The following is a 23,658-nucleotide window of genomic DNA, read 5'->3' on the forward strand; positions in this document are numbered from 1 at the left end:
CTCCCCCCACATTTTCCCCGTCCCACACCCTCCCGCTCCCGCTCCCGCCTTCACCACACGGTTGGGACCTCACGGACCACGGATTGGCCACCGCAGGGTCCCAGCCTGCAGCCTCCGCCTCGCCCCCAGGCCCCGCCCCTCCAGGCTCCGCCCCTGCCGTAGCGGAAGCGCGCTCTGCCAAGTTCCGCCTCCTTCCCTATGCGCGGCCTTCCACTTCCGCTTCCGGTGTGGGCCGCGCGCGAGCGCAGCTGAGGCAGGCGGCGACGAGCCGGTGAGTGCAGGCCCCCGTCCCGGCGTCTGGGCGACGTCAGCCCAGCTTCCCCCTCGCCTCCGCCCCTCCCCGGGCTTCTGTGAACTTCTGCTCGGCCCCGGCCCCGAGGGCCTCGCACCCCGCACCCTCTCCGGCCTGCGGGGCCTCAGGCCGCGCCGCCGCTTCTGCCGTGGGCCGGAACTCCCCGCGGCCGACCCCGCCGCGGGCCACAGGTCCCGCCCCCTTGTCAAAATAAGAAAAAAGCAGTCCGAGCCCTCAGGGACTAGATGGATAGATGGGGTCTTCGAGCTCTTTCCAAAGCGTCGGGTTCCGCCCCTGTCCGGGAGCCTTGCCCGTAAACTGAACCCACTCCTTGCCGACTGCCTGCTCTGCCTCACTCAGCCTCTGCTCCCCTCCCCCTCCAGAGCCCCTCAGCCCTCAGCCCTGCTGTGAGGAAAGATAGCACTCCCCCACGTTCCTCCTCCTCCAAGCCTCGTCTTCCCTCCGTGCCCTTCACCTGCCCTCGACCTCCACCTCCTTCCTAAAGTCCTTTTCTTCCACCTGCCTTCATTTTCATCCCCCTCCAACTCCTCCCATCACGGCTGGCTTCTGGTGGGAGCCATTTCAGTTCTTCCCTTTCCCTTGAGCTCCAGTCCCAGCTGCTTGGTGTCTGCCTCCAGAGCTTGCTTCATACACTCGCTCTTTCCATTCCAAAACCGTTCATCCTTGACTCCAGCCCCGGAGGTGGACGCTCACTCCACAATCCTCTGGGGGTTTTCCAGAACGTCCATGCTACCGGATCAGAGTTGTCAGGGATACGCGTGAGCATCCGGTACACGGTTCTGCAGCCTCGCTCGCTCTCCCGGAAGCTGGCATCCAGGATGAGCTCTGTCACCAACTTGTAGGTGACTTTGATTCTGCCCACATGTTTTCTGCAGCCCATCTGACTCCCTCGTCCCATCATCCCCCAGGTGAAGGCCTCGGGCCTGGCCTCTCCACCATGTGGCACGAGGCGCGCAAGCATGAGCGGAAGCTTCGAGGCATGATGGTGGATTACAAGAAGAGGGCGGAGCGGCGGAGGGAGTACTATGAAAAGATTGTGAGTAACTGACCTTTAATCTGGGGCGGGAACTCCCTGAGAGGGTGGGGTCCTGGTCATCCTGGTAAAATTTGGGCTCAGTTTACTCAGAACATTCAGCCATTTCTTGGGCATCATCAATGCTAAAACCCTGTGGCATTCTGTTTGTTAGCGCATTCTGTGGTGTTTGGTGTGGCCTCAGAGCACAGAGCTAGTGTTAGCAGGAAGAAGGAAGGTCTTTGTAACCCGCGGAGCAGTCCAGATAGGAGACTGGCCACCTCCGGAATGTTGTTTGTCTTGCTTACTGCTGTATTCGCAGTGCCCAGGGCTCCGCCATTCTTGAGGTTGGCTTGGCATTCAGTATTCATTAAGTGAACTCTGACCACTTCCCTCTCCTGTTTGATGCCGTAATGCTTCACCTTTAGAGAGAAAACCAAACTCCATTCCATGACCTAAAAGGTCCTTCTGGTCTGTCCTCTACCGGTCTCTCAGCTTCAGTCTTGGATAGCTCCAAAGTCCTTTATTGCATCTCTGCTACCACACATTGTGCCTGTATTGCCTCCCCTCATCTATCTAATTCCTACTTGTCATTGAGACCCCAGTTTTAAAAGGCACTTATGTCCTAGGGTTCGTTTTCCAATTATATGATATTTATATGGACATTTCTAGTGCTACTGTGTCACTGCTCCAGCCCCCTTCCTGGTCTCCTGGCCTTTAGTCCTGCTCCATCCAGCCCACCCTCTTAGAGGGCTCAGAGAGGTCTTTCTAAAGCTCAGAGCTGATCCCGTCCCTCATTTGCTCAAAACTCCTTTGTGGCTTCCTAGTGCCCTTGAGAGAAAATCTAGGCTTCTCATCCAGTGTTCAAGGCCCTGCTGGTCTGGCTTTTGCCTCCTTTTAGACTCACACCACCTGTTCTGCCTCAATCCTTTGCTCAAGCCATCTGGCCTCCTAACTACCTAAGTGACCACCTCTAACACAAAAGATACAAGAATATAAGTTGCCCTAGCTGGTTTGGCTCAGTGAATAAATCGTCGGCCTGCGGATTGAAGGGTCTCAGGTTTGATTCCGATCAAGGGCATGTATATTGGTTGCGGGTACATATCCGGTGGGGGTTGTGCAGGAGGCAGCTGGTCAATGTTTCTCTCATCGATGTTTCTAGCTCTCTATCCCTCTCCCTTCCTCTCTGTAAAAAATCAATACAATATATTAAAACATATGTGTGTGTGTGTATTATTGATTTAGAGAGGAAGAGAGAAGAAAACAGATAGCCTGGTTGCCTCTTCTATATGTGAAGTGATATAACATGTAGAATCAGGTTTGGCTGTGAATAATAGAGACCTAAAACATCAGTGGCTTAAAACAAAAAAATTATTTCCTTTTCCACATAGATGCACATTGGGACCCAGTTCTGCTCAGGGACCATAGATGCACATTGGTACCCAGTTCTGCTCAGGGACCATAGATGCACATTGGTACCCAGTTCTGCTCAGGGACCATAGATGCACATTGGTACCCAGTTCTGCTCAGGGACCATAGATGCACATTGGTACCCAGTTCTGCTCAGGGACCATAGATGCACATTGGTACCCAGTTCTGTCTAGCTCTACATGACTTCTCTTCCCAGTATTGTGTCAGGGTCTGAGAGGGCTGCTCAAGCTCCGGCCATCATGTCTTCATTCCACCCTCCAGGGAGGAAGAAAGGAGGGAAAAGGGACCAAGATGCTCATGCCAGTGTTAAGAAAGTTTCTAGGTGTTTGCACATGACACTTCAACTCCTGTGGCACTGGCCAGAAGGTAGTCCTGTGGTCAGGGAGGCTAAGACGTATAAACTTTATTCTGGGTGGCCTTGCGCCAGGCATATCAGGAGTCCTATTCCTGCTGGAGAAGGGGGATGGGTCGTATGCCACTTCATGTGCGCCACGAATGGTGGGGATGAGAGCAGTTCCCACACGGGGCCGCTGGAGTGTTTGGTTAGATTGAGCACAGAGAGCCCTGAGCGTGGGCTTGCTCAGGGCAGCGTGCTCAGTCAGTGCTAGCTCTTATTCCTGAACTAGTTATTACCAGGTAGAGCTGGAATGTGCATCCGGGTCGATGGTGTAGACCACATGTGTCAAACACAAGGCCCGCGGGCCAAATCCAGCCCGCCAGGCCTTGCAATGTGGCCCGCACCGCGCTGTCATCACTGCACTTCGCTGTCAGTTTATGACATTGTCAGTTTATGACTGTTCAGTAAACCATTCGGCCCGCGATTTAGGCTGGATTTTAGATTTTGGCCCCTTCTCTGATTGAGTTCGACACCCCTAGTGTAGACGAAAGAGGGCTGGAGTTGGGTCACTCTGGAGTTGGGTGACTCCAGGCTCTCCTTGTTAGCAGGGAGCTCCCTCAGCTTTGTTTTTCCCTTGGGACAGTGGTGGTGATCAGCCCCTCTCATAGGGTTAACTGGGAAAAGCATCAAAAACAAGAACAGTGACTGGTGCAGGCCTGTACAAGCTGTCATTGTCCCCATACACGAACGTGACCAGCATTCCAATCCAAACCACCAAGCTGTGGACAGTGGCAGCGGCTGGGCAGTTGCTGATGGCTGCTTTGAGGCGGGGATGGGCTGCTTGCACAATCTTTTATATCATTCTTGGTCTGAGAGAAGTGGTTGTGGGTGAGTTTTGAAAAGCTGAGGTATATTGTGGCAGGCCAGAGATGTGTCCAGACGGAGGTGGCTTCCCTGCCTCTGATTTGTCCTTGGTTGCATGAATGCTCTCTCTCCCTAGCAGACATTAGTTCTGTTATTGCTCCTGTCCTTGTCAACTCTCTTCTTTAATCAGTGGTTTGCATAAAGGAACAATTCCTTGAAGATATGAAAGTGGGGGAAAAACAAATCTCAGCTCAAGTGTCTCCTCCAGAAAGCCCCTGACTGAGTGAGGCACCCCCTTGGACTCCCCACTCCAGGTCATCACTGTGGCCCGGATCTATCCCCCACACTAGAATTGTGAGCTGTGACAGCGGCATAGGGTCTACACATAGTTGCCTGCTTAACAGCTTCATGAATGAATGAAAAACTTTATGGAATGAACTCTTCTGATCCTGGCAGCAAAATAATTGAGGCTTAATAATGGATTTTATATAGGTATAGGTATAGGTATAGATATAGATATAGATATAGATATAGATATAGGTATAGAGGAAGTGGGGGAGAGAGAGACCTCAGTTTGAGAGCAACATCCATTAGTTGCCTCCATGCCTTAGCTGGTTTGGCTCAGTGGATAGTGTGTCAGTCTGCAGACTGAAGGGTCCTGGATTCTATTCCAGTCAAGGGCACATGCTCGAGTTGTGGGCTTGATCCCCAATAGGGGGCATGCAGGAGGCAGCCGATCATGATTCTTTCTTATCATTGATATTTCTCTTTCTCCCCCTCTCTGAAGTCAACAAAAATACTTAAAAAAAAAAAAAAAAATCAGTTACCTCCTGTATGTGCTCCGACCGGGAATCAAATCCACAACCTGGGTATGGCCCTGACTTAATCAGCTGCACAACCTTTTGGTGTGTGGGATGATGCTTCAATCCAGCCACCCAGCCAGGGCAGATGTTAGGTTTTGAAGAGATATTTGTATATCATGTTCATTGCAGTATTATTCACCATAGTCAAGATGTGGAAATAACCTCAATCTCCATCTGCTGATGAATGGATAAAGAAAATGTACATAAGCACAATGAATATTATTCAGCCTTAAAAAGGAAGAAGTCCTGTCACATGCTACAACATAGAGAAACCATGTGGACGTTATGCCTAGTGAAATCAGCCAGTCACAAAAAGACACATACTGCAAGATTCCACATACATGAGGTACCTAAAGTACTTAAACCCTTAGAGAGAATAGAGCGGTAGTTGCCAGGGCCGGGGGGGGGGGGGGGGGGGGCACACACACGGAAAGGAGAGTCACTCAGTGTCAGTTTTGCAGGATGAAAAGGTTGCGGAGGTCTATTGCACAGCAAGGTGTATATACTTAATGCTGCTCTACCGTACACTTAGAAGTGCCTAAGACAGTAAATGTATGTCAAACCCATTTGGGTTCAAATCCTAGTTGCCTTATTACTAATGTGATCTTAAGCAAGTGGGTTTTACTGTCTGAGCCTCAGTTTCCTAACCTGGAACATGGGGCCCAGAGTAGTACATTTCTCCCATGGTTGAGAACTTTGAGTGAGAAACTGTACATAAAACACTTATTAATGCCTGGCGTTTGATATGTCATTGATTTTTCCAGAATCTCCCAACAGAGCCAGACTTGGGACTCAGGTTTTTACTCTCAGCCCACTGCTTTTTCCTTACTGTGGTGGCTGCACTGCCAGTGGTTTTCCTGCACCTGCCAAAGTCCATCCTGCAAACAATGTCCTCTGAGTCCTGGCTGTGGGAACTGGGCCTTTGGCCTGGAGCAGCCTGAGGAGTGTGAGGATGTCTTGGCCTTAGACTTGGCCATGGCCTGTCATGGGGCTGAGGAGCCGTTTGGCCTGAGAGGAGCAACTGAAGGAGGCAGGTGAGGGGCAAGTGAGGAGTTGAATTCTAGCAGCGCCACCGCTGGCAGCTTCTGGGTGTGAAATGGGGACAATAAGGGCCCAGCACCTGGGCCTCAGCAGGTGCAGCTAGTGGCCTGATACCAGCTCTGGCTCCTCAGCTCCTTGTAGTGGAAGGTGCTCCTGTCCATCTGCTGGCTGGGGTGGTTCGGGTGGGAGGTGGAGGCAGTGAGGAGGTGCAGAATCTTGGAAACTTGATGCTGATGGCTTTTCCTGGGGGGACTTCATTCCTCTGTCAGTGAGCAATGTTCCTGAGCACCTGCTGTGGACCTGGCCTGTTATAGCCACTGAGTATATGACTGGACAACACAGAGATCCCTGCCTGGGGGAAGTGATGTTTTAGTGCGAGAGACAGGTGATCAGTGAATGTGAGGTGCAAAATCAGGTGGTGGTAGGTTCTCTGAAGCAAACAATGGAGTCAAGGAGATAGAGGAAATGGGTTGTGAGGCAAGCTGTTTTGATAAAGTTGACGGGGAGGCTTCTAGAAGTGAAGGGGTGTTATGCACAAGAGCATGGCAGGTCGGGAGCAGAGCAAGCACTGAGGTCCTGAGTGGAGCATGGGCAAGCCTGGCTGTTGACGGAGTGGTGCAGGCTGGCTGCCTGGAGCAGAGCTGGGGAAGAGCATGCAAGGGCTCCAAGCAGAGAGATGAATAGGTTTTCCCAGAACCCCCTGGGCCACTGGAGAATGGACTGCAGAGGGTGAGCTGGCCACAGGGGGTCCTAGAGGAGGCCTCTACCTGGTCCCAGCGAGAGGCGATGCTGGCTGGAGCAGGGGAGGAATGCTGACGGAGTTGTGGGCAGGAGTTGGGTGCTTGGGAAGCTTGGCAAGGATTGATGGCTGTCACAGCAGCCTTCCCCTGGCTCTCCTGGGTCCTGTGATGTGGCATCAGCCGAGCGCAGCCAGGGCCCCTCACGTGGGATGCTCAGTGGTGCAACTGCTGCTGCTAGACTTCCTCCTTTCCTGACAATTACAGTGCCTAGGAATTGTGATCCACACACAAGCACCTAGGGGCGTACGTAGTCTCAGGGATACTCACCTCTATCTTTGTAACTTTAAAAAAACCTAGCTTTTTGAAGATGTAATTCACATACCACACAATTCACTCAATTCAAGTGAGCATTTCAGTGGTTTTCAGTATATTCACATGGTTGTGCAACCGTCACCACAATTAAGTTTAGAAAATTTCATGACCTTGTAAAGAAACCCTGTACCCATTAGTCATCCCCCCGCCCCAAACTTCCCAGCGCTGGGTAACCACTGATCTGCTTCCTGTCTCTGGATTTGCCTGTTCTGGACAGTTCCCATAAACGGGATCATCCTTTCGTGCCTGACTTCTTTCCCCTACCATAACGTGCTCAAGGTTCACCCTTGTTTTAGTGTGGATTGCTGCCTTCTTCCTTGTCATTGCCAAACAGTATTCCATTGTCTGGATGTACCCCGTTGTATCTGTCATCTGTGGGCGGCAATTAGGGTTACCATTCACAATTCTGGCTATTGTGAATGGTGCCGTTATGAACGTTTGTATACAAGTATTTGACTATCTGTTTTAGATTCTCTTGGCTGTCTACCTAGGAATGGAATGGTTGGGTCATACGGCCATTCTTTGTTTAACTGTTTGAAAAACCTAATTTCTCCACATTCTTGCCAGTACTTGTGTTGTCCGTCCTTTCCATTTTAGCCGTCCTAGTGAGTGTGGAGTGGTACCTCGTGGTTCTCACTAGTATTTCCCTGATGACTAATGACATTGAGCATCTTCTCATGTGCCTGGTGTGAGGCTGATCCGGGCCAAAGGGCTCTGAATGCCCTGGGTGGGGTGAAGGTTGGGAGTAATACTTTCGGGAGGGAGGTCTGGTACTGACTGTGCAGAAGATTGGAGCTCAGAGCCTCTTGTCCCTTCCTTGAGGGGAAACCCCTTGTTCTGTTGAGGTTGAGTGGCCCCTGTTGGTGCTGCCACCCCTGTACAGGTTAGCTCACTCTGAGACAGGGCCTGCTTGACACAGAGGTGGGCTCGCTGCTGTCCTCGGTGGTGTGGAGGGGAGTGAGGTTTGGAGCTCAGTTGGGAGATAACCTCCATCCCGTCTGTCCCTGCAGAAGAAGGACCCAGCCCAGTTCCTGCAGGTGCATGGCAGAGCTTGCAAGGTACACCTGGATTCTGCAGTCGCCCTGGCCGCAGAGAGCCCCGTCAACATGTAAGACTGAGTTTGAGGGGCCAGATAATGTCTGTGACCGAGGGTTACGAGGGACCTGGGGTGTGGGCAGACCTTTGGGGACTCAGGCAAGCAAGGCTTGACCTGCATGGGAAGGTGTTAGTCACCAGCTAAGGAGAGCCAGCGAGTTAGAATGGAGGCCCTAGGGTGTAGTGGTGGTTGAAGGACTTAGAGGGGAATTGGTGGGACCAGGGCTAGGATCAGAGGCTGAGTTGAAGCAGGGAGTAGGTGGCCAGAGGAGGTGTTTCAGGTGACAGGCTTGGCACGTGGCCCCAGGACCGGGTTCAGGTTCTTCACACTTGGTTCTGAGGAAAAGAGCCCCGTTTCTATGGCGCTGTGCTCAGGCCCCTCTACAGGCAGGTTTGTACCAAAGGGACTGAGAGGAGAGGGCTTAGAGAAGACCGAGGACCAGGCTCCAAGCTTCAGGTGCAGGGCATAGGTACGTTGTGCCTGGGCAGTCCCTAAGCTCCCTGCTGCCTGCTTCCCACTTCAGGATGCCCTGGCAGGGAGACACCAACAACATGATTGACCGCTTTGATGTTCGCGCCCACCTGGACCACATCCCTGACTACACCCCCCCACTGCTCACCACCATGTAAGCTGTCTCCCCAGGGGGTTGCCAGGCAGGGAGACTGACCCAGCAGCGACTCTTCTTTCCCAAGCCCTTGCCTGCCTGCCACCTTCCTGGAAGGAAGGACGTGTGCAGTTGGGGAGCCCTCCCCAGTCCCCTAGCCTGAGCCAAGCCCTTCATACCCCCTCTTGCTGGCCTGGGGTGGGATCTGCCTTCTCTCTCTGATCTCAGAACCTTGACTTCTGCCAAAGCTCCCCAGAACAGGAATCGGACGAGCGGAAATGTAACTACGAGCGCTACCGTGGCCTGGTGCAGAACGACTTTGCTGGCAGTGAGTGATCTTGGGTGTGGGGAGGTGGTGCGGGGGCCCCTAGAGACTGGAAGACTTAGACACGTTTGGGAAGAAAAGTTTCTCCCAGGGCTTTCTTCTGAAGGGCCCTAGTTTTGGTCTCAGCTTTGGTCTCAGCTCTGTCCCTCTCAGGCCTCCTTCTCTTGACTGAGTATGGAGATGTCTGCCGAACTAGACGGTCCTGCCAAGGTCACTTCTACATCCCTAGCTCTCTGACTCCATGGTCTTCCTAAAACAAACAAACAAACAAAAAAAAAACTGGGGAAAGCTGCAGTAACACATTGTTTTCCTCTGTGTGTTTTCCCTACCTGCGTTGTCAGAAAGTGAGCTCTGAGGAGGAAGTGGCTCCTGTTTTGGACAGTTATTAGGCTGAGTTTGCCAGTTTGCCAAGTGTTCGTATATGTCCACTATTGTTCTCCACGCAGTCACTGTTGCCTTCCAGAGAAAATGGAGGCTCGGGGAGACTTCCCAGCTCTTGGCTTGCCTAGGGAGGTTTGGGCCCTGGCCATCTTGGGCTTTTTTAAAATCTCATTACATCTGCATATCCACCCAGCAAGGCAGTGTTATGCCCCATTTTCCAAGCAAGGACAGGGTAGGTCAGGAGTTTTCACAGAGCCGCAATGCTCCCCCCACCTGTACACCACTGCTTCCTGAGGGCCCGCTCCAAACTCTAGCCGGCCCCCCGAGGGCTGTGAGGGTGAATGAGAGCCCTGATGGCTCTAAACCATACTTTGTTTTTTTGTTTTGTTAATCCTCACTGGGGAGTATTTTTTCTATTGATTTTTAGAGGCGGGGCGGGGGTGGGGGAGAGAAAAAAAACCATGTGAGAGAGACACATCCATTGGTTGTCTCTTGCATGCATCCTAGTCAGGGGCAGGGATTGAACCTGTGACCCTTTGGTGCATGAGATACTCTAACCATTGAGCAATACCATCCAGGCTAAACTTAATTTAAATTGAACACAGTGGAGAGGCCGTGAGGTCCATGTGACGTCCAGTATTCAGTTCTGAAGGGTCCAGCCAGAGGCTTAACAGTGTTAAAGTAGCAGTGCCCAAGTACCAAGCACTCACTCTGCCAGTGGTCCCATTTTACAGAAAAGGAAACGGAGGCACAGAGCCGTGAAGTCCCTTGATTGGGGTCATGTGGTAAGTTAGTGGAATAGCCAGGGCCCCCCTGCAATAGCTGCGTCCCCAGCGCACACAGTTCGTGATTATCTAAAATCAGTGACTGCTACTGGCAGAGGTTGGGTTGTACCTGCCCGTCTTCCCCCGACTGCATTCTGTGTTTCTCCTGAAGTCCCAGTGTCCCCAATGACCTGCTTGCCTTTTGCCTCGCTGCAGTCTCAGAGGAGCAGTGCCTGTACCAGATCTACATTGACGAGTTGTATGGAGGCCTCCAGAGACCCAGTGAGGACGAGAAGAAGAAGTGAGTGGGGATTGGGGCAGAGGGGTTGGGGGAAGCAGGGCATGGTCTCCTCCATCCTCATCTCCCCAGTGCCGGGTCCCGTGTTCGGCACACAGTAGGCACTTGGTAAATGTTCAGAGAAAGCAGAAGCAGCAGCTGGAGGGGAAAGGTTTTCTCTAAAACTTGTACAATATGTTTTCAGCCTGTGGAGTAGTGGGAGGTGCAGTTAGGAGGGCAGGCCCTGTGGAGAGATTCGAATCCTGCGGGTGAGGACCTTCCTCTGGGGGTCTGGAGGTGCTCCTCTCTCAGGTGGGGCTAACAGGAGTCCCCTCTGCCGGGAGTGGCGAGGACTGCAAGGATGGAGCTTGGAATGTGCTTACCCGGTGCCTGCCGTGCAGTAAGCTTGCAGTCAGCAGTTGATTGTCGCTCAGAGGGCCTTCTCAAGGCGGTGTTTGTGGAATTACAGGGCGGGAAGGAGGGGGCGTTCTTACCCTGGAGCAGGGAGGTCCCCAGCTGCCATCTTGGGAGAGCAGCAGGCAGGCAGTCTCGCTTCTCTCTCCACCCTGGTCTGGCTGTGCTTGGTCTCCCTCTGCCTTTGCACACTGTTTCCTCCAGGGCTGGCTGTCCCTCCTCCAGGGGCCCTGCAGTCCCACTTGCTCCACAGTGCTCCTGGATGGATCCCTGACTCCTTCCCTCCTGCCGAGGCCTCCCCTTTGTGAGCCTAAGGCTTGCGGCTTCCCTTCACCTGAAGCGCTTTCAGGGATGTGACTAATCCTATGGACGACCCCACTTTCAGGACGAGGCTGGCACTAGAAAGCATCAGGGAATGTTGACTAAATTCAGCAGCACTAGGTAGACATACACGAGGCCCCTGTTCTGTTCTAGGCAAAGCTGGGCCACATTGTTACCCAAAATAACTGTCCTTTCCTTTTTAAAAAAATATATTTTATTGATTTTTTACAGAGAGGAAGGGAGAGAGATAGAGAGCTAGAAACGTCGACGAGAGAGAAACATTGACCAGCTGCCTCTTGCACACCCCCTAATAGGGATGTGCCTGCAACCAATGTACATGCCCTTGACCGGAATTGAACCTGGGACCTGTCAGTCCTCAGACCGACGCTCTACCACTGAGCCAAACCAGCTTCGGCTCGGCCTTTCCTTTTAAGGCCTCCTAGTCTGGTGGAGGGAGACTGGTCTGTCACTGACCAGTGGACCCAACGTGGGCCAGGCAAGGGCTTGACCCCACCTGGGGAAGGACTTCCTGGAAAACGGGGTGTTAGGGCTGGGCCTGGTGGAGAGGGAGAAGCTGGTGGAGGTGGGTGCAGAGGGTTTCAGGCTGAGGCATACGTGAGGGCCTGTGTGCAGGGAGCTTGGTGTGCTGCGCCTCTCCCCTGGGTGCTGCCCTTGCTCACGGGCTCCCCGTTCCAGGCTGGCGGAGAAGAAGGCTTCCATTGGCTACACGTACGAGGACAGCACCGTGGCCGAGGTAGAGAAGGTGGCAGAGAAGCCAGAGGAGGAGGAGTCACCAACTGAGGAGGAGAGCAACTCGGACGAAGATGAGGTCATCCCCGACATCGGTGGGGTCCCCTCTCTGCCCTCCCTCACCCCCCAGTCCCTGGGCATCGTTTTTTTTGTGTGTGTGTCTTGTCCCTCTCCCTCTGTGGGGCACCTCGTGCTCACAAGCCCGTCTCTACCAACCCTGCTCCAGGGCACTCTAGCTTCCTGCCTCCTCGCTGTCTCACTATGTGCTCTGTTCCCAGCTTCTCTCTCTGCCTCCCCTTTCTCAGTTTTAGGACACTGCTTTATGACACTGTCCCCACCTAGATTCTGGCTCCGTTCTCTTCTACTTGGGTCAGCCTCTGTCTCTCCCTTCCCTTTGTTTTCTCTCCTGGAAAACAAGTGGTCATCCAGTTACAGAGGCACCCGTCATGCCCCACCCTGCCGTTTCCCTACCTCTGCACCCATTGGTCCGCACCCAGCATCTTCCTCCTCTCATCCCAGCTCTCACTCAGCCAGCTACTGTGCACATGGAAAGTGTCCATCCCACTTCCACTTCTGTACCACCCACTGGCTCCTAATTGCCTGTGACCCACACCCGTCTCCATCCACCCTCGGGCAGTCCCTAGTCACTCCTCTTTTCTCTATTCCCTTCATACGTCTTGCTCATCCTTCCCACTGCTCATGCTCCTGTGGGCTCCCACCCATTACATCACCTGCCCACCCCATGTACTGTGCCTGCTCTGGCCAAGCTCCGTGCCGGCCTGGGGACACTGAGATGACCTGACTCCCGCCCTCCCTGCAGAGGCCTTCAGTCTGGTGGGCTCCCCTGTCCTCTGTCTCGGCTTTGGCCCCTGACAGCCTTTCTCTTGGTGCAGACGTGGAGGTGGACGTGGATGAACTGAACCAGGAACAGGTGGCAGATCTCAACAAACAGGCTACAACCTATGGCATGGCTGATGGTGACTTCGTCAGGTGAGGCCTGATGGCTGACACCCTTCCTACTCTGGATGTGGTATTTCTCTTGTTATCCCGATACTAACAGCCACGCCATTACTGAGCACTTCGTGTGCCTGGCCCTGCATTAAGGGCTTTACACACAGATTCTGAGCTTGTGGGCTGGGTCCTTGTGACCCAGCTTTACCTGGGCAGAAATTAAGGCCAAATCCAATTCTATGAGACTGGTTATCAGGGCCCAGGGTTCCTGGGCCTGGTGGACAGCACCCTCTAGTAGTGGACTGCCTTTGTTCACTGGGTCATTCTCTAGAGCGGGGCTGGTTGAGCCTCTGCCCTGTGCCACACCCCATGCAGGTTACATAGAATGGTCCCGCTAACCCAGGCAGTGAGTTGGAATCTGAATAATTCCAAGTCTGAACACAACGCCTTCTGCCCAGAACCCTCCGTGGCTCCCACCTCACTCGGAAGCAACCAGTGCTCTCACCACTGCCACAAGGTCTCACCTGTCTGGTCCTTTGGCCATCCACCTACACACTCCAACCCTGCCCGCCTCCATGGCCTCCCTACGCCTCAAGTGCCAAGGCCACTCTGTGCAGTTGGCTCTGCTGGTATCTGTGCAGCTTACACCCTCCCCTCCAGGTTTCTCCTCAGCTTTCTTTCTTTCTTTCTTTTTTCCTTTCTTTCTTCCTTCCTTTCTTTCCTCCAGATTTCTCCTCAGCTTCCTTCTTTCTTTCTTCCTTCCTTCCTTCCTTCCTTCCTTTCCTTCCTTCCTTCCTTTCCTTCCTTTCCTTCCCTCCCTTCCCTCCCTTCCTTCCTTCCTTCCTCCCTTCCTTCTTTTTTGTTGTTAATCCTCATCCGAAGGCATTTTTCCATTGATTTTTAGAGAGAGTGGAAGGGAGGAGGAGAGACAGAAACATCAATGTGAGAGAGACACATCAATTGGTTGCCCCCTACACGCCCTCACCAGGGCCAGGGATTGAGCCTGAAACCAAGGTACGTGCTCTTGACCAGAAGTAAACCTGGGACCCTCAGTCTGTGGGCCGAATCTCTACCCACTGAGCCAAACTGGGAAGGCCCTCAGCTTTCACTTGCTGTGTGGCTGCCCTGATCCCCTGCGTCCGGCACTTTCTTTCCCCTTTCATGATTTATTTTCCCATCAAGGTTTTCACCATCTAACCTGTCATATGATTCGTTTCTGTGGGTCTTTTCCCCAGCATGTAAGCCCATGAAGATGAGGATTTCTCTATTTTTCTTTTTTAAATACTGAATCCCTAACACCTGGCATTCAGTAATTGCTCAACAATAGTGCTGAATGAGTGAGAGGCCCAAGATGGCATTGAGTCCCCCTCCTACAGTGACTCTGCTTGTGGCCTTCCCCCTCCTCCTTGGTGACCCTCATCCCTCTCTGTGCAGGATGCTCCGAAAAGACAAGGAGGAGGCGGAGGCCATCAAACACGCCAAGGCCCTTGAGGAGGAGAAGGCCATGTACTCGGTGAGGGCTGGGCCGGGTGAGGGCAGGAGTGCGTCTCAGGGAGGGCACACCCCTCACCATCCTGGTACCCACCCTACTCCAGGGCCGGCGCTCCCGGCGCCAGCGGAGGGAGTTCCGGGAGAAGCGCCTGAGGGGCCGGAAGATCAGCCCTCCCAGGTAGGTTGGGTTCTTTTCCGTGCCCCCCACCCTGCCAGCGTCAGTGTTTCCAGGTTCTAGGCAGGGGACTGGGGTTCAGGGGGCAGGCATGTGGCTTGTGGAGAGTCCTAGTGGGGCAGTGAATGGGGAGGGTTAGAAGTAGGAATGGCCTTGAGGGAGATGTGGACACCCTGCCCTGCCGGCCGTGTTCCTCACTCTCGGGCCCCTGCCAGCATCTCGGGGCCAGTGGGAGGCGAGGAGGGGTGGCTGGAAAGGGCGAGGGCAGGGGCTGCTTCGGTGCTTCCTCGCTGTCAGAGTTTGGGCAAGTGACTTCCTCTCACGACCTTAGTTTTCTTCTTTGGAACGGGGACTGTGACCTCCCAGGAGAGGGGCTGTGCCAGTGCCCACATGGTGGTCTTGAGCACGTTTGGATAAGGCAGGCTGGCATGTGGAGAGTCACCCTGCCCCTGCCTCTTAGGCCTGGCAGCCCTGGGCAAGCCCATACCTCCTTTTGCCACATGTCCTGCATTCAGGGAGTGTGGTTGAGGGTTGCCATGAGGCTTAAACAACCCGTTGTGGGCCCAGGGTTTGTTGTATGGTATGGAAAGTGTCTATTAAAGAGTCACACGGATTCCCACCATCATTACCATCGCTGTGGGGCAGGCTTGGGCCATATGGCCTGAGTTGGAATCCCAGCTTTCATTTATGAAATGTATGACTCTGGGCAAATGGCATTTAAGACATGTTAGTTCTTGTAATTTTATCACCTTCGTCATTACTAAGCCAGGACCCACTTAGCAGAACCCAGGGCATGGAGTGGGAAGAGGGATACTTGCAGAATGGGTTCTGGAGTCCTTGTTAGTTGGAGGTCAGGATGCATCTGGAACATTGTTTGGGGGGCAGGGTCAAAGGTAAGGCTTTAGAAGATCTAGGGAGGGGTAGACAAAGGGATCCAGGGCAGGCCCATAGCCTAGCCAGCAGCTTCCTTCTCACTGTGCCCAGTGTCTGGCCTTGGATGCCCAAGTTCAGGGGTTGGTCCAATTTTATGCCAGCTCAGATTCCAAAACCTCCTCTTGTTCCACTTTATTCTCTCTCCATAGCTATGCACGCCGAGACAGCCCCACCTACGACCCCTATAAACGGTGAGTTTCTGGGGACCCGGGGAGCAGCAGCCAGCACACCCCATAGTGGAGGGATAGGGTGAGGAGGGGTACAGGGTGCTGTTAGGGTGCCTTGAGCTCACAGACAGGGTGATGTGTTCTTGGCGTCTTAGTACCTGATGTCAGCTGTGAGTCTGAATCTATTTTTATGTTATGTTATTGATTTATTTATTTTATATGTGCCTATATTATTGACTTTAGAGAGGAAGGGAGAGGGAGAGAGATAGAAATCAATGATGAGAGGGAATCATCAATCAGTTGCCTCCTGCATGCCCCCTACTGGGGATCACTACCCAGGCATGTGCCCTTTACCCAAATCGAACCTAGCACCTTTGAGTCCACAGCCTTACACTGTATCCACTGAGCCAAACTGGCTAGGGCTTTATTTTATTTATTGACTTGAGAGAGAGAAGGAACATAGATTCGTTGTTCCAATTATTTATGCATTCATTGGTTGCTCCTTGTAGGTGCCTTGACCAGGGATTAAACTCACAAACTGAATGTATACGTACAATGCTTCAACCAACTGAGCATCCCGGTCAGGGCTGAGGGCCCCACCCCCACCCCCACCCCCACCCCCACCCCCACCCCCACTTTCCCAATTGTTTTCTTTATGTATGAACCCTCTTTAATTTCCTGACTTACTCACAATGGAGTCTTGTGTTAAAGATGACAAAAAATGGCAGATAGGTGTAACTTAGAAATGGACAGTGTCTTTAATTTGAACACTCAGAAATAAGCAGTGAGAACCGATAGGATGTGTGGCCTGTCTGTTCCCATGTGTGTCTCCTGGATGTGGCACTGGTCGGGAAGGGGGTTTGAGGGTGGACAGACCTCGATCTGACCTAATTCCCTCATGAGCAGGGGTGGTTGGTAAGGATCTGTTCAAGGGCTGTCAGGAGGATATGTGAGGCGAGGCACCTTTGGGGAGAGGTCTGGCATTGTACTACACTTTAATGTCTTAGAACACCCCCCCACACACACACATACGCACTTAACATATGTAGTGGGAAACCTTCCATATTAAATGTATAGATCTGCTCCTCCCTTTTTCGTAGCCAGGCACAGTCAGCACAGTTCTCTGCCAGCCCTTTCCTGGCTCTTTGGGAAAGGCTGCCTGGTCAGGAATCAAACCCTGTACAGCCCTTGCAGCTATTCCTGGGCGCTGGGTGTCAGGTCCCACGCTGTTCTCGTTGCTGTTGCTCTGCGGTGCGCATCCTTCGCTGGAGACGGGCTCTGGGAGCCTGATGACTGAGCCCCTCCCCTCCTCTGTAGGTCGCCCTCGGAATCCACCTCCGAGTCTCGCTCCCGCTCCCGCTCCCCGACTCCCGGCCGTGAGGAGAAGATCACCTTCATCACCAGTTTTGGGGGCAGCGATGAGGAGGCAGCGGCGGCGGCGGCAGCTGCAGCCGCCTCAGGGGCTGCCACAGGGAAGCCCCCCGCACCCCCCCAGCCGGGCGGCCCCGCCCCGGGACGTAATGCCAGCGCCCGGTCGGTAACGCTCACGCTGCTCGCCCTACGCCCTGGCCACAGCCTGGCCGCCGCGGGGGGACCTGGGGCAGGGGCGCTGGGCTCAGGCCAGTACTGACCTGCCCTCTGCCCTGCCTGCAGCCGCCGCTCCTCCTCCTCCTCCTCCTCCGCCTCGAGGACCTCCAGCTCCCGCTCCAGCTCCCGCTCCAGCTCCCGCTCCCGCCGTGGCGGGGGCTACTATCGCTCAGGCCGGCACGCCCGCTCACGCTCCCGGTCCCGCTCCCGCTCCCGGTCCCGCTCCCGGCGGTACTCCCGGTCTCGCAGCCGTGGCCGGCGGCACTCCGGTGGCGGCTCCCGAGACGGACACCGCTACTCCCATTCACCACCCCGACGTGGTGGGTATGGGCCCCGCCGCAGAAGCAGGTGCGTGGGCCTGGTGGGCCTGATGGGCATGGGGGCGAGGGACCTGCTGGTGGCCTGGGCCCTGAGGTCAGTGAGACCAGGAAGCACGGGGTTTGTGGGAAGTGGGCCCACTCTGAGGCAGCTCCCGCACGGTGACGGGGGGCTCCACCACCTTGCTCAGGGATGCCGTGGGGACAGAGACTGGGCTGCTCTTCTCACAGGGAGTTCCTCGGCTGAGAGGTGGAGAGGTGCACGGACACTCCCGGGGTCTTGTGGTTGTAGCAGAGTCTGGCCTTTAGAGCTGGGACAGCCCTTTGGGGGAAGGCAGGGTTTGAGGCGAGTGCTGCTGATGACATAGGAAAAAAGCACCTAGAGACTGGGGCATCCCGCTCTCACCCGGTGACGTCAGGGCTGCTGTGGAAGGCAGCTCAGCTCCCTGGGTGAGAACATAGGCCTCGGAGCAATTGCCTGGCTATAAATTCTGGCCCTGCTAGTGAACTTTGAGGGGGCCAGTTCTCTGTCTGTGAATTAGAGATGGGATCCCCTGCGCATTGTGACAGTGTGGCTTGTAAACCCATGTAACTGCTGAGTACATACACAATAGCCTCGCAGTCGGGAAGGACTGTTACTCTTGTTAGCTCTGTCCCCTGTGCTTTTCCTGTTTGCATCTCAATGTCAGCTCTCTACGGGGTCTGGCCAGCAAAACAGGGGCAGGTGGAGCACATGTCCCATCCGAAGGGGTCATTGGCTGCTCAGTGATGGGCCTGGTGTTGCCCAGTCGCCTGGTTTCTCAAGAAAAGTTGAGAGTCTGGATTTTTAAAGGGCAGCTTCTTGTTTTTTTTGGTTTTTTTTTTTCAATATTGTTAGAATTTTCTATTTTTTTAAGGTTTCTTTTAAAAAAAATGTTTTTTTAACATTTTTATTTATTTATTAATTTCAGAGAGGAAGGGAAAGGGAGAGAGATGTAGAAACATCAATGATGACAGAATCATTGCCTCCTGCATGGCCCCTACTGGGGATTGAGTGTGTAACCCAGGCATGTGCCCTTGACCATAATTGAACCCGGGACCCTTCAGTCCACAGGCCGACGTTCTGTTCACTGAGCCATACCAGCTAGGGTAAATTTGAATTTTTTAAAGACTCAGGATAGCCCCAATGGAATCAATGTGGGGCCTAGATTTAGCTTCCAGGTCATTCCCTGGGGGCTGACCCAGGGTGACAGCAGGAGAAAGGCGGGGGGAGTGGGGACTGTCAGAGGCCAGCCTGCCAGTGAGCCCTACCTGAGGAGTGCCAGTCCCAGGCAGAGGATGGGGCTGCTCGCCCCCAAACCGGGTCTGGTAGGTGTGTGCTGCAGCCTGGCGGGAGCGGGGCTAGGGCTTGGGCCCCACTGGTGTGAGACCCTGGGTCTTGGCAAGGTGAGAATGTGCTTACTGCATGCCCGGAGCTGGGCACAGTATGTAAAAGGGGTGCTGACTAGCCAAGTCCCACCCTCCCAGGGAGGTAGGTAAATGGGTATCTAGTGATTTTGGGGTGGTTGTATCTAGAAGGTTGTCTCTATTTAAGCTGAGTGAGGCCAGGGAGCATCTAGAATTTCTGAGGGAAAGGAGCTGGAGAGAGGTGGTCACACCCGGACATACCACAGGGCCTTGCAGGAGGACTGTAGATTCAGAAAGGGGGGGGGGGCGGTGAACGAGGTCCCTGGAGCCTCAAGGCCCCTCTCTTGCCCCACTGTGCTCCAGGAGCCGCTCCCGCTCAGGGGACTGGTACAGGCGGGGCGGCCGGGGCCCCAGGCACCACAGCAGTAGCCGCAGCCGAAGCAGCTGGTCCCTCAGCCCATCCCGAAGTCGCAGTCTGACTCGGAGCCGCAGCCCCAGCCAGAGCCAGAGCCGCAGCCGCAGCCGCAGCGGTAGCCGAAGCCGTAGCCAGAGTCACTCATCTTCACCCCCGAGGGAGAAGCTGACCAGGCCGGCATCGTCCCCCGCGGTGGGCGAGAAGCTGAAAAAGTGAGCAGGTGCAGGGCTGTGGGAGGAAGATTGACAGCCAGAGATGGGGAATGAACTTGACTTTTTTTTTTTTTTAAATATATTTTATTGATTTTGTACAGAGAGGAAGGGAGAGAGATAGAGAGTTAGAAACATCGATGAGAGAGAGTCATCGATCAGCTGCCTCTTGCACACCCCCTACTGGGGATGTGCCCGCAACCAAGGTACATGCCCTTGACCGGAATCGAACCCGGGACCCTTTAGTCCCCAAGCCGATGCTCTATCCATTGAGCCAAACCGGTCTCGGCCTGACTTTTCATTTTGAACTTGCCTCTGTCCTGGGAGGTGTGAGGGAGCATGGTCTTGACCTGGGAGGGTGGTTCTGAGGAGTCAGGGCCTTGCCTTGGTTGATGGGTCAGGGGGGTCCTATCCTGAGGGATCTTGAGAGGGACAAGGTATCCCCTGGGGTCACCTGAGACCCATGGCCTTGACTCTGGTCTGAGGGCAGTGTTGAGGCTGTATGGGGTCAGAGATGGCAGGTGCTCTTTCCTCCTCCCAGGACCGAACCTGCCGCTGGTAAAGAGACAGGAGCTGCCAAAGTCAGTAAGAATTTGGAACTCGCCCGTCTAACTCCCGCCAGCAGCAGTGCCCGAGTGCTGGGCCCGGTGGGCCTGCAGGGGGGCCCGGGTGGGCCGGGAGACCCAGTCCTGGGGATTGAGGGGGACTGGAAGGGTTTTGTCCCCATGAAATCCATGTCCCCTTCTCCTCACTCCTCACTGGGGCTCAGTTTCCCTGGACCTCCAGACCTTCCTGGCAGGTGTCCATAGCTTGCTCTTCCCCACATGCCCCCAAAAGTTCCAGGCTCAATGAGGTGGGTTGTGGGAACTCCGGGACACCCACCCCCTCTCCCTCCTCTCTTCCCCCTCCCCCAGCCCAAGCTGACGCCGCAGGAGAAGCTGAAGTTGAGGATGCAGAAGGCACTGAACAGACAGTGTATGTGCCCCTCTGTCCCTCAAGTCTTCCTTGCTCCCCCTCCTCCCAGCCGGGCCTTTGGAAGAGGCACTCTGGGGAGGAGTGGGTGTGCACACTGCTTTGCTGCCGTCATGCTAAGGGCCTTGGTAGGCTGGTTGACCGTCTGAACTTGGAGGCCTACCAAGCCACTGCATCCCTCTCTCCCACAGTCAAGGCGGATAAGAAGGCCGCTCAGGAGAAGATGATACAACAGGAGCATGAACGGCAGGTGAGGGTGGAGTGAGAGGCGGGACTCGGGCGGGTGCCAGCTGGGCCAGCCCTCACTGCCATCTCTGCCTCAGGAGCGGGAAGATGAGCTTCGCGCCATGGCCCGGAAGATCCGTATGAAGTAAGACCTCTACTCCCTGTATCAGGGCCGCAGCCTCCTCCTCCTGGGAAGCCCCCATTTCCTTTGTTTCCTGCCTCCCCGCTCTGAGTTATAGCCCTGTGTCCTCCCTGCATCCCCAGCTTATCACAGCCACTGGGACCCTGCTCCACCAGCTCCCAGCCCCCATTTCCGTTCCCCAGATCACCTGGTTCCCTCCGTCCGTCCACTGCGGGGATCTCCTCCCTGACTATCCTGTCTAGAGTAGCACCCCCAAATGCTCCAAGCTCCAATCCTGCTTTGTGCTTCATAACACTAACCCTCACCTGCGTGCAGTCTGTTTGTGTGCTTGCTTATTATCCGTGTCCCCACTGAGATGCCAGGTCTGGCTGCTGTGTGTTCAGCCCCAGAACACGGAGGTGGTGCTCTTTGTGGCAGAGCTGAACTGCAGCCAGCCCCGTGGCTGGTCTGCCAGTGCGGGAGACAGCTTCTCTCCTTTCCCCTCTGCTTCTCTTCTCGTTTTGTGTCTTCCACTGCAGAGCTGAGAGCCAGCTCTGTCTCTGTGTGACCCTCACAGGCTAGCTCAGGGACTAGTGCCCACAAGGCCTCAGGCCCTGCCTCCCCACCCCACCCCCCGGCCACACTGGAGGCCGTAGTGCTCTGTATTTTAGCAAGGAGGGAAGTCAGTCAGTGGCAGGACCTTGTTGTCTGCTAGCAGTTCTAGTTCCGCTCTGTACTTGTTGTGGTCCTTGGACAAATAACTTGACCCTCTGAGCCGGGACTCCTTCCTCTGAGACACGTACTCATGCCCCTATGAGGCTCCCAGTGTGGTGCCTGGCACATGGGAAGGCCCAGTGCTGTTAGTGGTCATCGTTAACATCACTGTTTCACGCCCTTTGTGTGTGGGGTTTTCGAGGATGCTGTGTGCTTCCATTAGGAGGCAGAATGCCAGAGGACTGTTTCATCCGTCAGACCTGGGTTCTGATCCTGCCTCGTCCACCAGCTATGGGCCTTTCTCTTGTTTGAGTCTTAATTTGCTCAGCTACTTAAATAGGGAGGAAAAGTTGTCCCACCTCAGCCAGGAGAAATGTCGCCCTAAGGATTGCAAATCCCAGCCATTCTGTGGAACACCAGTTAAGCACTTCGCATGGAAGTCCCTGTGTCTGTGACTGCGTGGAGTGGGACAGGACATGATTGAAGTAGGCAGCCCTCCTCTCTGTTTGTTCAGCGAACCTCTCGGAGCGAGGCTGACTAGGGTTGGAGTCCGGGCTCTGCCCAGCAAGCAAGCATCCCCTCTGAGCTCTGTCCTCGTTTTCCATGCGGGGAAGGCTGTCTTCCACTGAGACTGGGATGTGAAGCACTTGCCCCGGGCAGGGGCCCCAGTGCCCCTGGGGTCGGTGTTCTGGGCAGCATACTCACCCCTCCCTGGGTCGCCGCCCTTCCCCTGCAGGGAACGGGAACGCCGAGAGAAGGAGAGAGAAGAATGGGAGCGCCAGTACAGCCGGCAGAGCCGCTCTCCCTCCCCCCGTTACAGTGAGTGTCCATGGCCACCAGGCCGGAGATGTGGGTGCAGGCTCTGGGGCGTTAAAAAAAGAAGCAGGTTGTCTCAGCAGATAGAGCCTGGGGACCAAAGGGTCCCAGGTTCGATTCTGGTCATTGGCACGGTCACAGGCACGTTGCAGGCTCCTCCTTAGCCAGCCTGGTAGAGGCTCCTGCAGGAGGCAACCAGTCGATGTGTTTCTCTCACATCGATGTTTCTCTCTGCCTTTCCCTTTCTTTTCCACCCTCCCTAAAAATCAATGGGAAAATATCCTCAGATGAAGAGTAACAAAAACAAAAAGAAGTGTCCTGATCTGAATGGCTCAGTTTTTTGAGTGTCAGCCTATGAACCAGGAGGTCATGGTTTGATTCCAGGTCAGGGCGCATGCCTGGGTTGCAGGCTTGAGCCTCAGTGGGGGTTATACAGGGGGCAGCCAGTCAATGATTCTCATCATTGATGTTTCTCCTTTTTCCTTCCTCTCTGAAATCAATACAAATACATTTTTTAAAAAGTGATGTCAAAACGGAATATAAAAAAACCATGGTACATTCTCACGTTAGTCTTCTACGTTAAAACTCTTTAAGATGCGTGCGTGCACACATGCAGGCATGCACACAGTGTTGCTTCAGTCGAGGGGTCTGCAGGACGGGAAGAAACGCTCGTTGGTGTAGGTGGGCGCACAGGGTGTAGTCCCAGCAGTGGACATGCTGGTGTAGCGTCAGCGGAAGGTGACACCAGAAGTCCAGCCCGGGGCCCATTCCTGGCCCTGGGCGTCTGCTTTGTCCTCACCTCCTCCTTCCTTCCTAGGTCGAGAGTACAGCTCTTCCCGAAGGTAAGCCAGACCAGCTGCCTGGGGGATCATAGTTGTCCTATGGGGGAGGTCTGGCTGCGTTTGATCATCCATTCCCACCTGCACCCTCCAGTGGTAGGGCTGCCTCCCTCCTTTGCAGCCACTGAAGCCCAAGTGGTCCCCGAGTGTGCTGGTGCGTGTGTGTACATGTACACGCATGCACAGGGCTCCCCTGCTCTGCCCAGCCCTCACGGCCCCTCCCTTTCTCTTTCCAGGCGCTCAAGGTCCAGATCCCGCAGCCCCCATTATCGACATTAGGCAGAAGCGTGGGGGGTGAGAGGCTGGGATGGGTAAGGGCTCAGGCTGTGATGCTGCTGGTTTTGTTCTCTAATGAAATAAATGTTATTTAATTCCCTTCACTTGGCCTCAGTGTCATCTGTGTGCTGGGTGCAGGCTCCCAAACACCATTGTCCA

The 23,658-nt window shown here is 54.5% G+C and overlaps 1 protein-coding gene across 7 annotated transcripts; it reads left to right on the plus strand.

Annotated features, from left to right (window-relative positions):
- Positions 1-193: 193 nt before the first annotated feature.
- On the plus strand, positions 194-23,603 carry CLASRP (CLK4 associating serine/arginine rich protein). 7 transcript variants are annotated; one of them, XR_014792858.1, is made up of 21 exons: positions 194-271; positions 1,189-1,349; positions 7,984-8,081; positions 8,593-8,694; positions 8,922-9,001; positions 10,360-10,444; positions 11,852-12,000; positions 12,799-12,895; positions 14,291-14,369; positions 14,452-14,525; positions 15,605-15,646; positions 16,940-17,155; positions 17,276-17,557; positions 19,276-19,539; positions 20,078-20,121; positions 20,451-20,511; positions 20,700-20,758; positions 20,832-20,878; positions 22,305-22,387; positions 23,202-23,226; positions 23,460-23,603. XR_014792858.1 is itself a non-coding variant. In XM_084860733.1 (21 exons), exons 2-21 carry the CDS (start codon positions 1,251-1,253, stop codon positions 23,500-23,502), a joined length of 2,046 nt encoding a protein of 681 aa, XP_084716859.1. In that variant the 5' UTR covers positions 194-271; positions 1,189-1,250; the 3' UTR covers positions 23,503-23,603. The 7 variants fall into 7 exon arrangements, 3 of the variants coding, with proteins under 3 accessions (XP_084716859.1, XP_084716858.1, XP_084716860.1); XM_084860733.1 differs by having other exon boundaries at positions 20,078-20,117; positions 22,284-22,387; XR_014792859.1 differs by having other exon boundaries at positions 210-271; positions 1,222-1,349.
- Positions 23,604-23,658: the final 55 nt, after the last annotated feature.

Source organism: Pipistrellus hanaki (genome assembly GCF_964339955.1).
Source record: "Pipistrellus hanaki genome assembly, chromosome: 15".
In the NCBI taxonomy this organism is placed as follows: domain Eukaryota; kingdom Metazoa; phylum Chordata; class Mammalia; order Chiroptera; family Vespertilionidae; genus Pipistrellus; species Pipistrellus hanaki.

Excerpts from the sequence above, each read along its gene's own strand:
- CLASRP (XM_084860733.1), top strand. The coding sequence starts at position 1,251 with ATGTGGCACGAGGCGCGCAAGCATGAGCGGAAGCTTCGAGGCATGATG. Across the intron at positions 17,156-17,275 it reads GGACGTAATGCCAGCGCCCG|CCGCCGCTCCTCCTCCTCCT; the intron begins GTCGGTAACGCT and ends CCCTGCCTGCAG. Across the intron at positions 20,879-22,283 it reads GCCCGGAAGATCCGTATGAA|GTCGCCGCCCTTCCCCTGCA; the intron begins GTAAGACCTCTA and ends ACCCCTCCCTGG.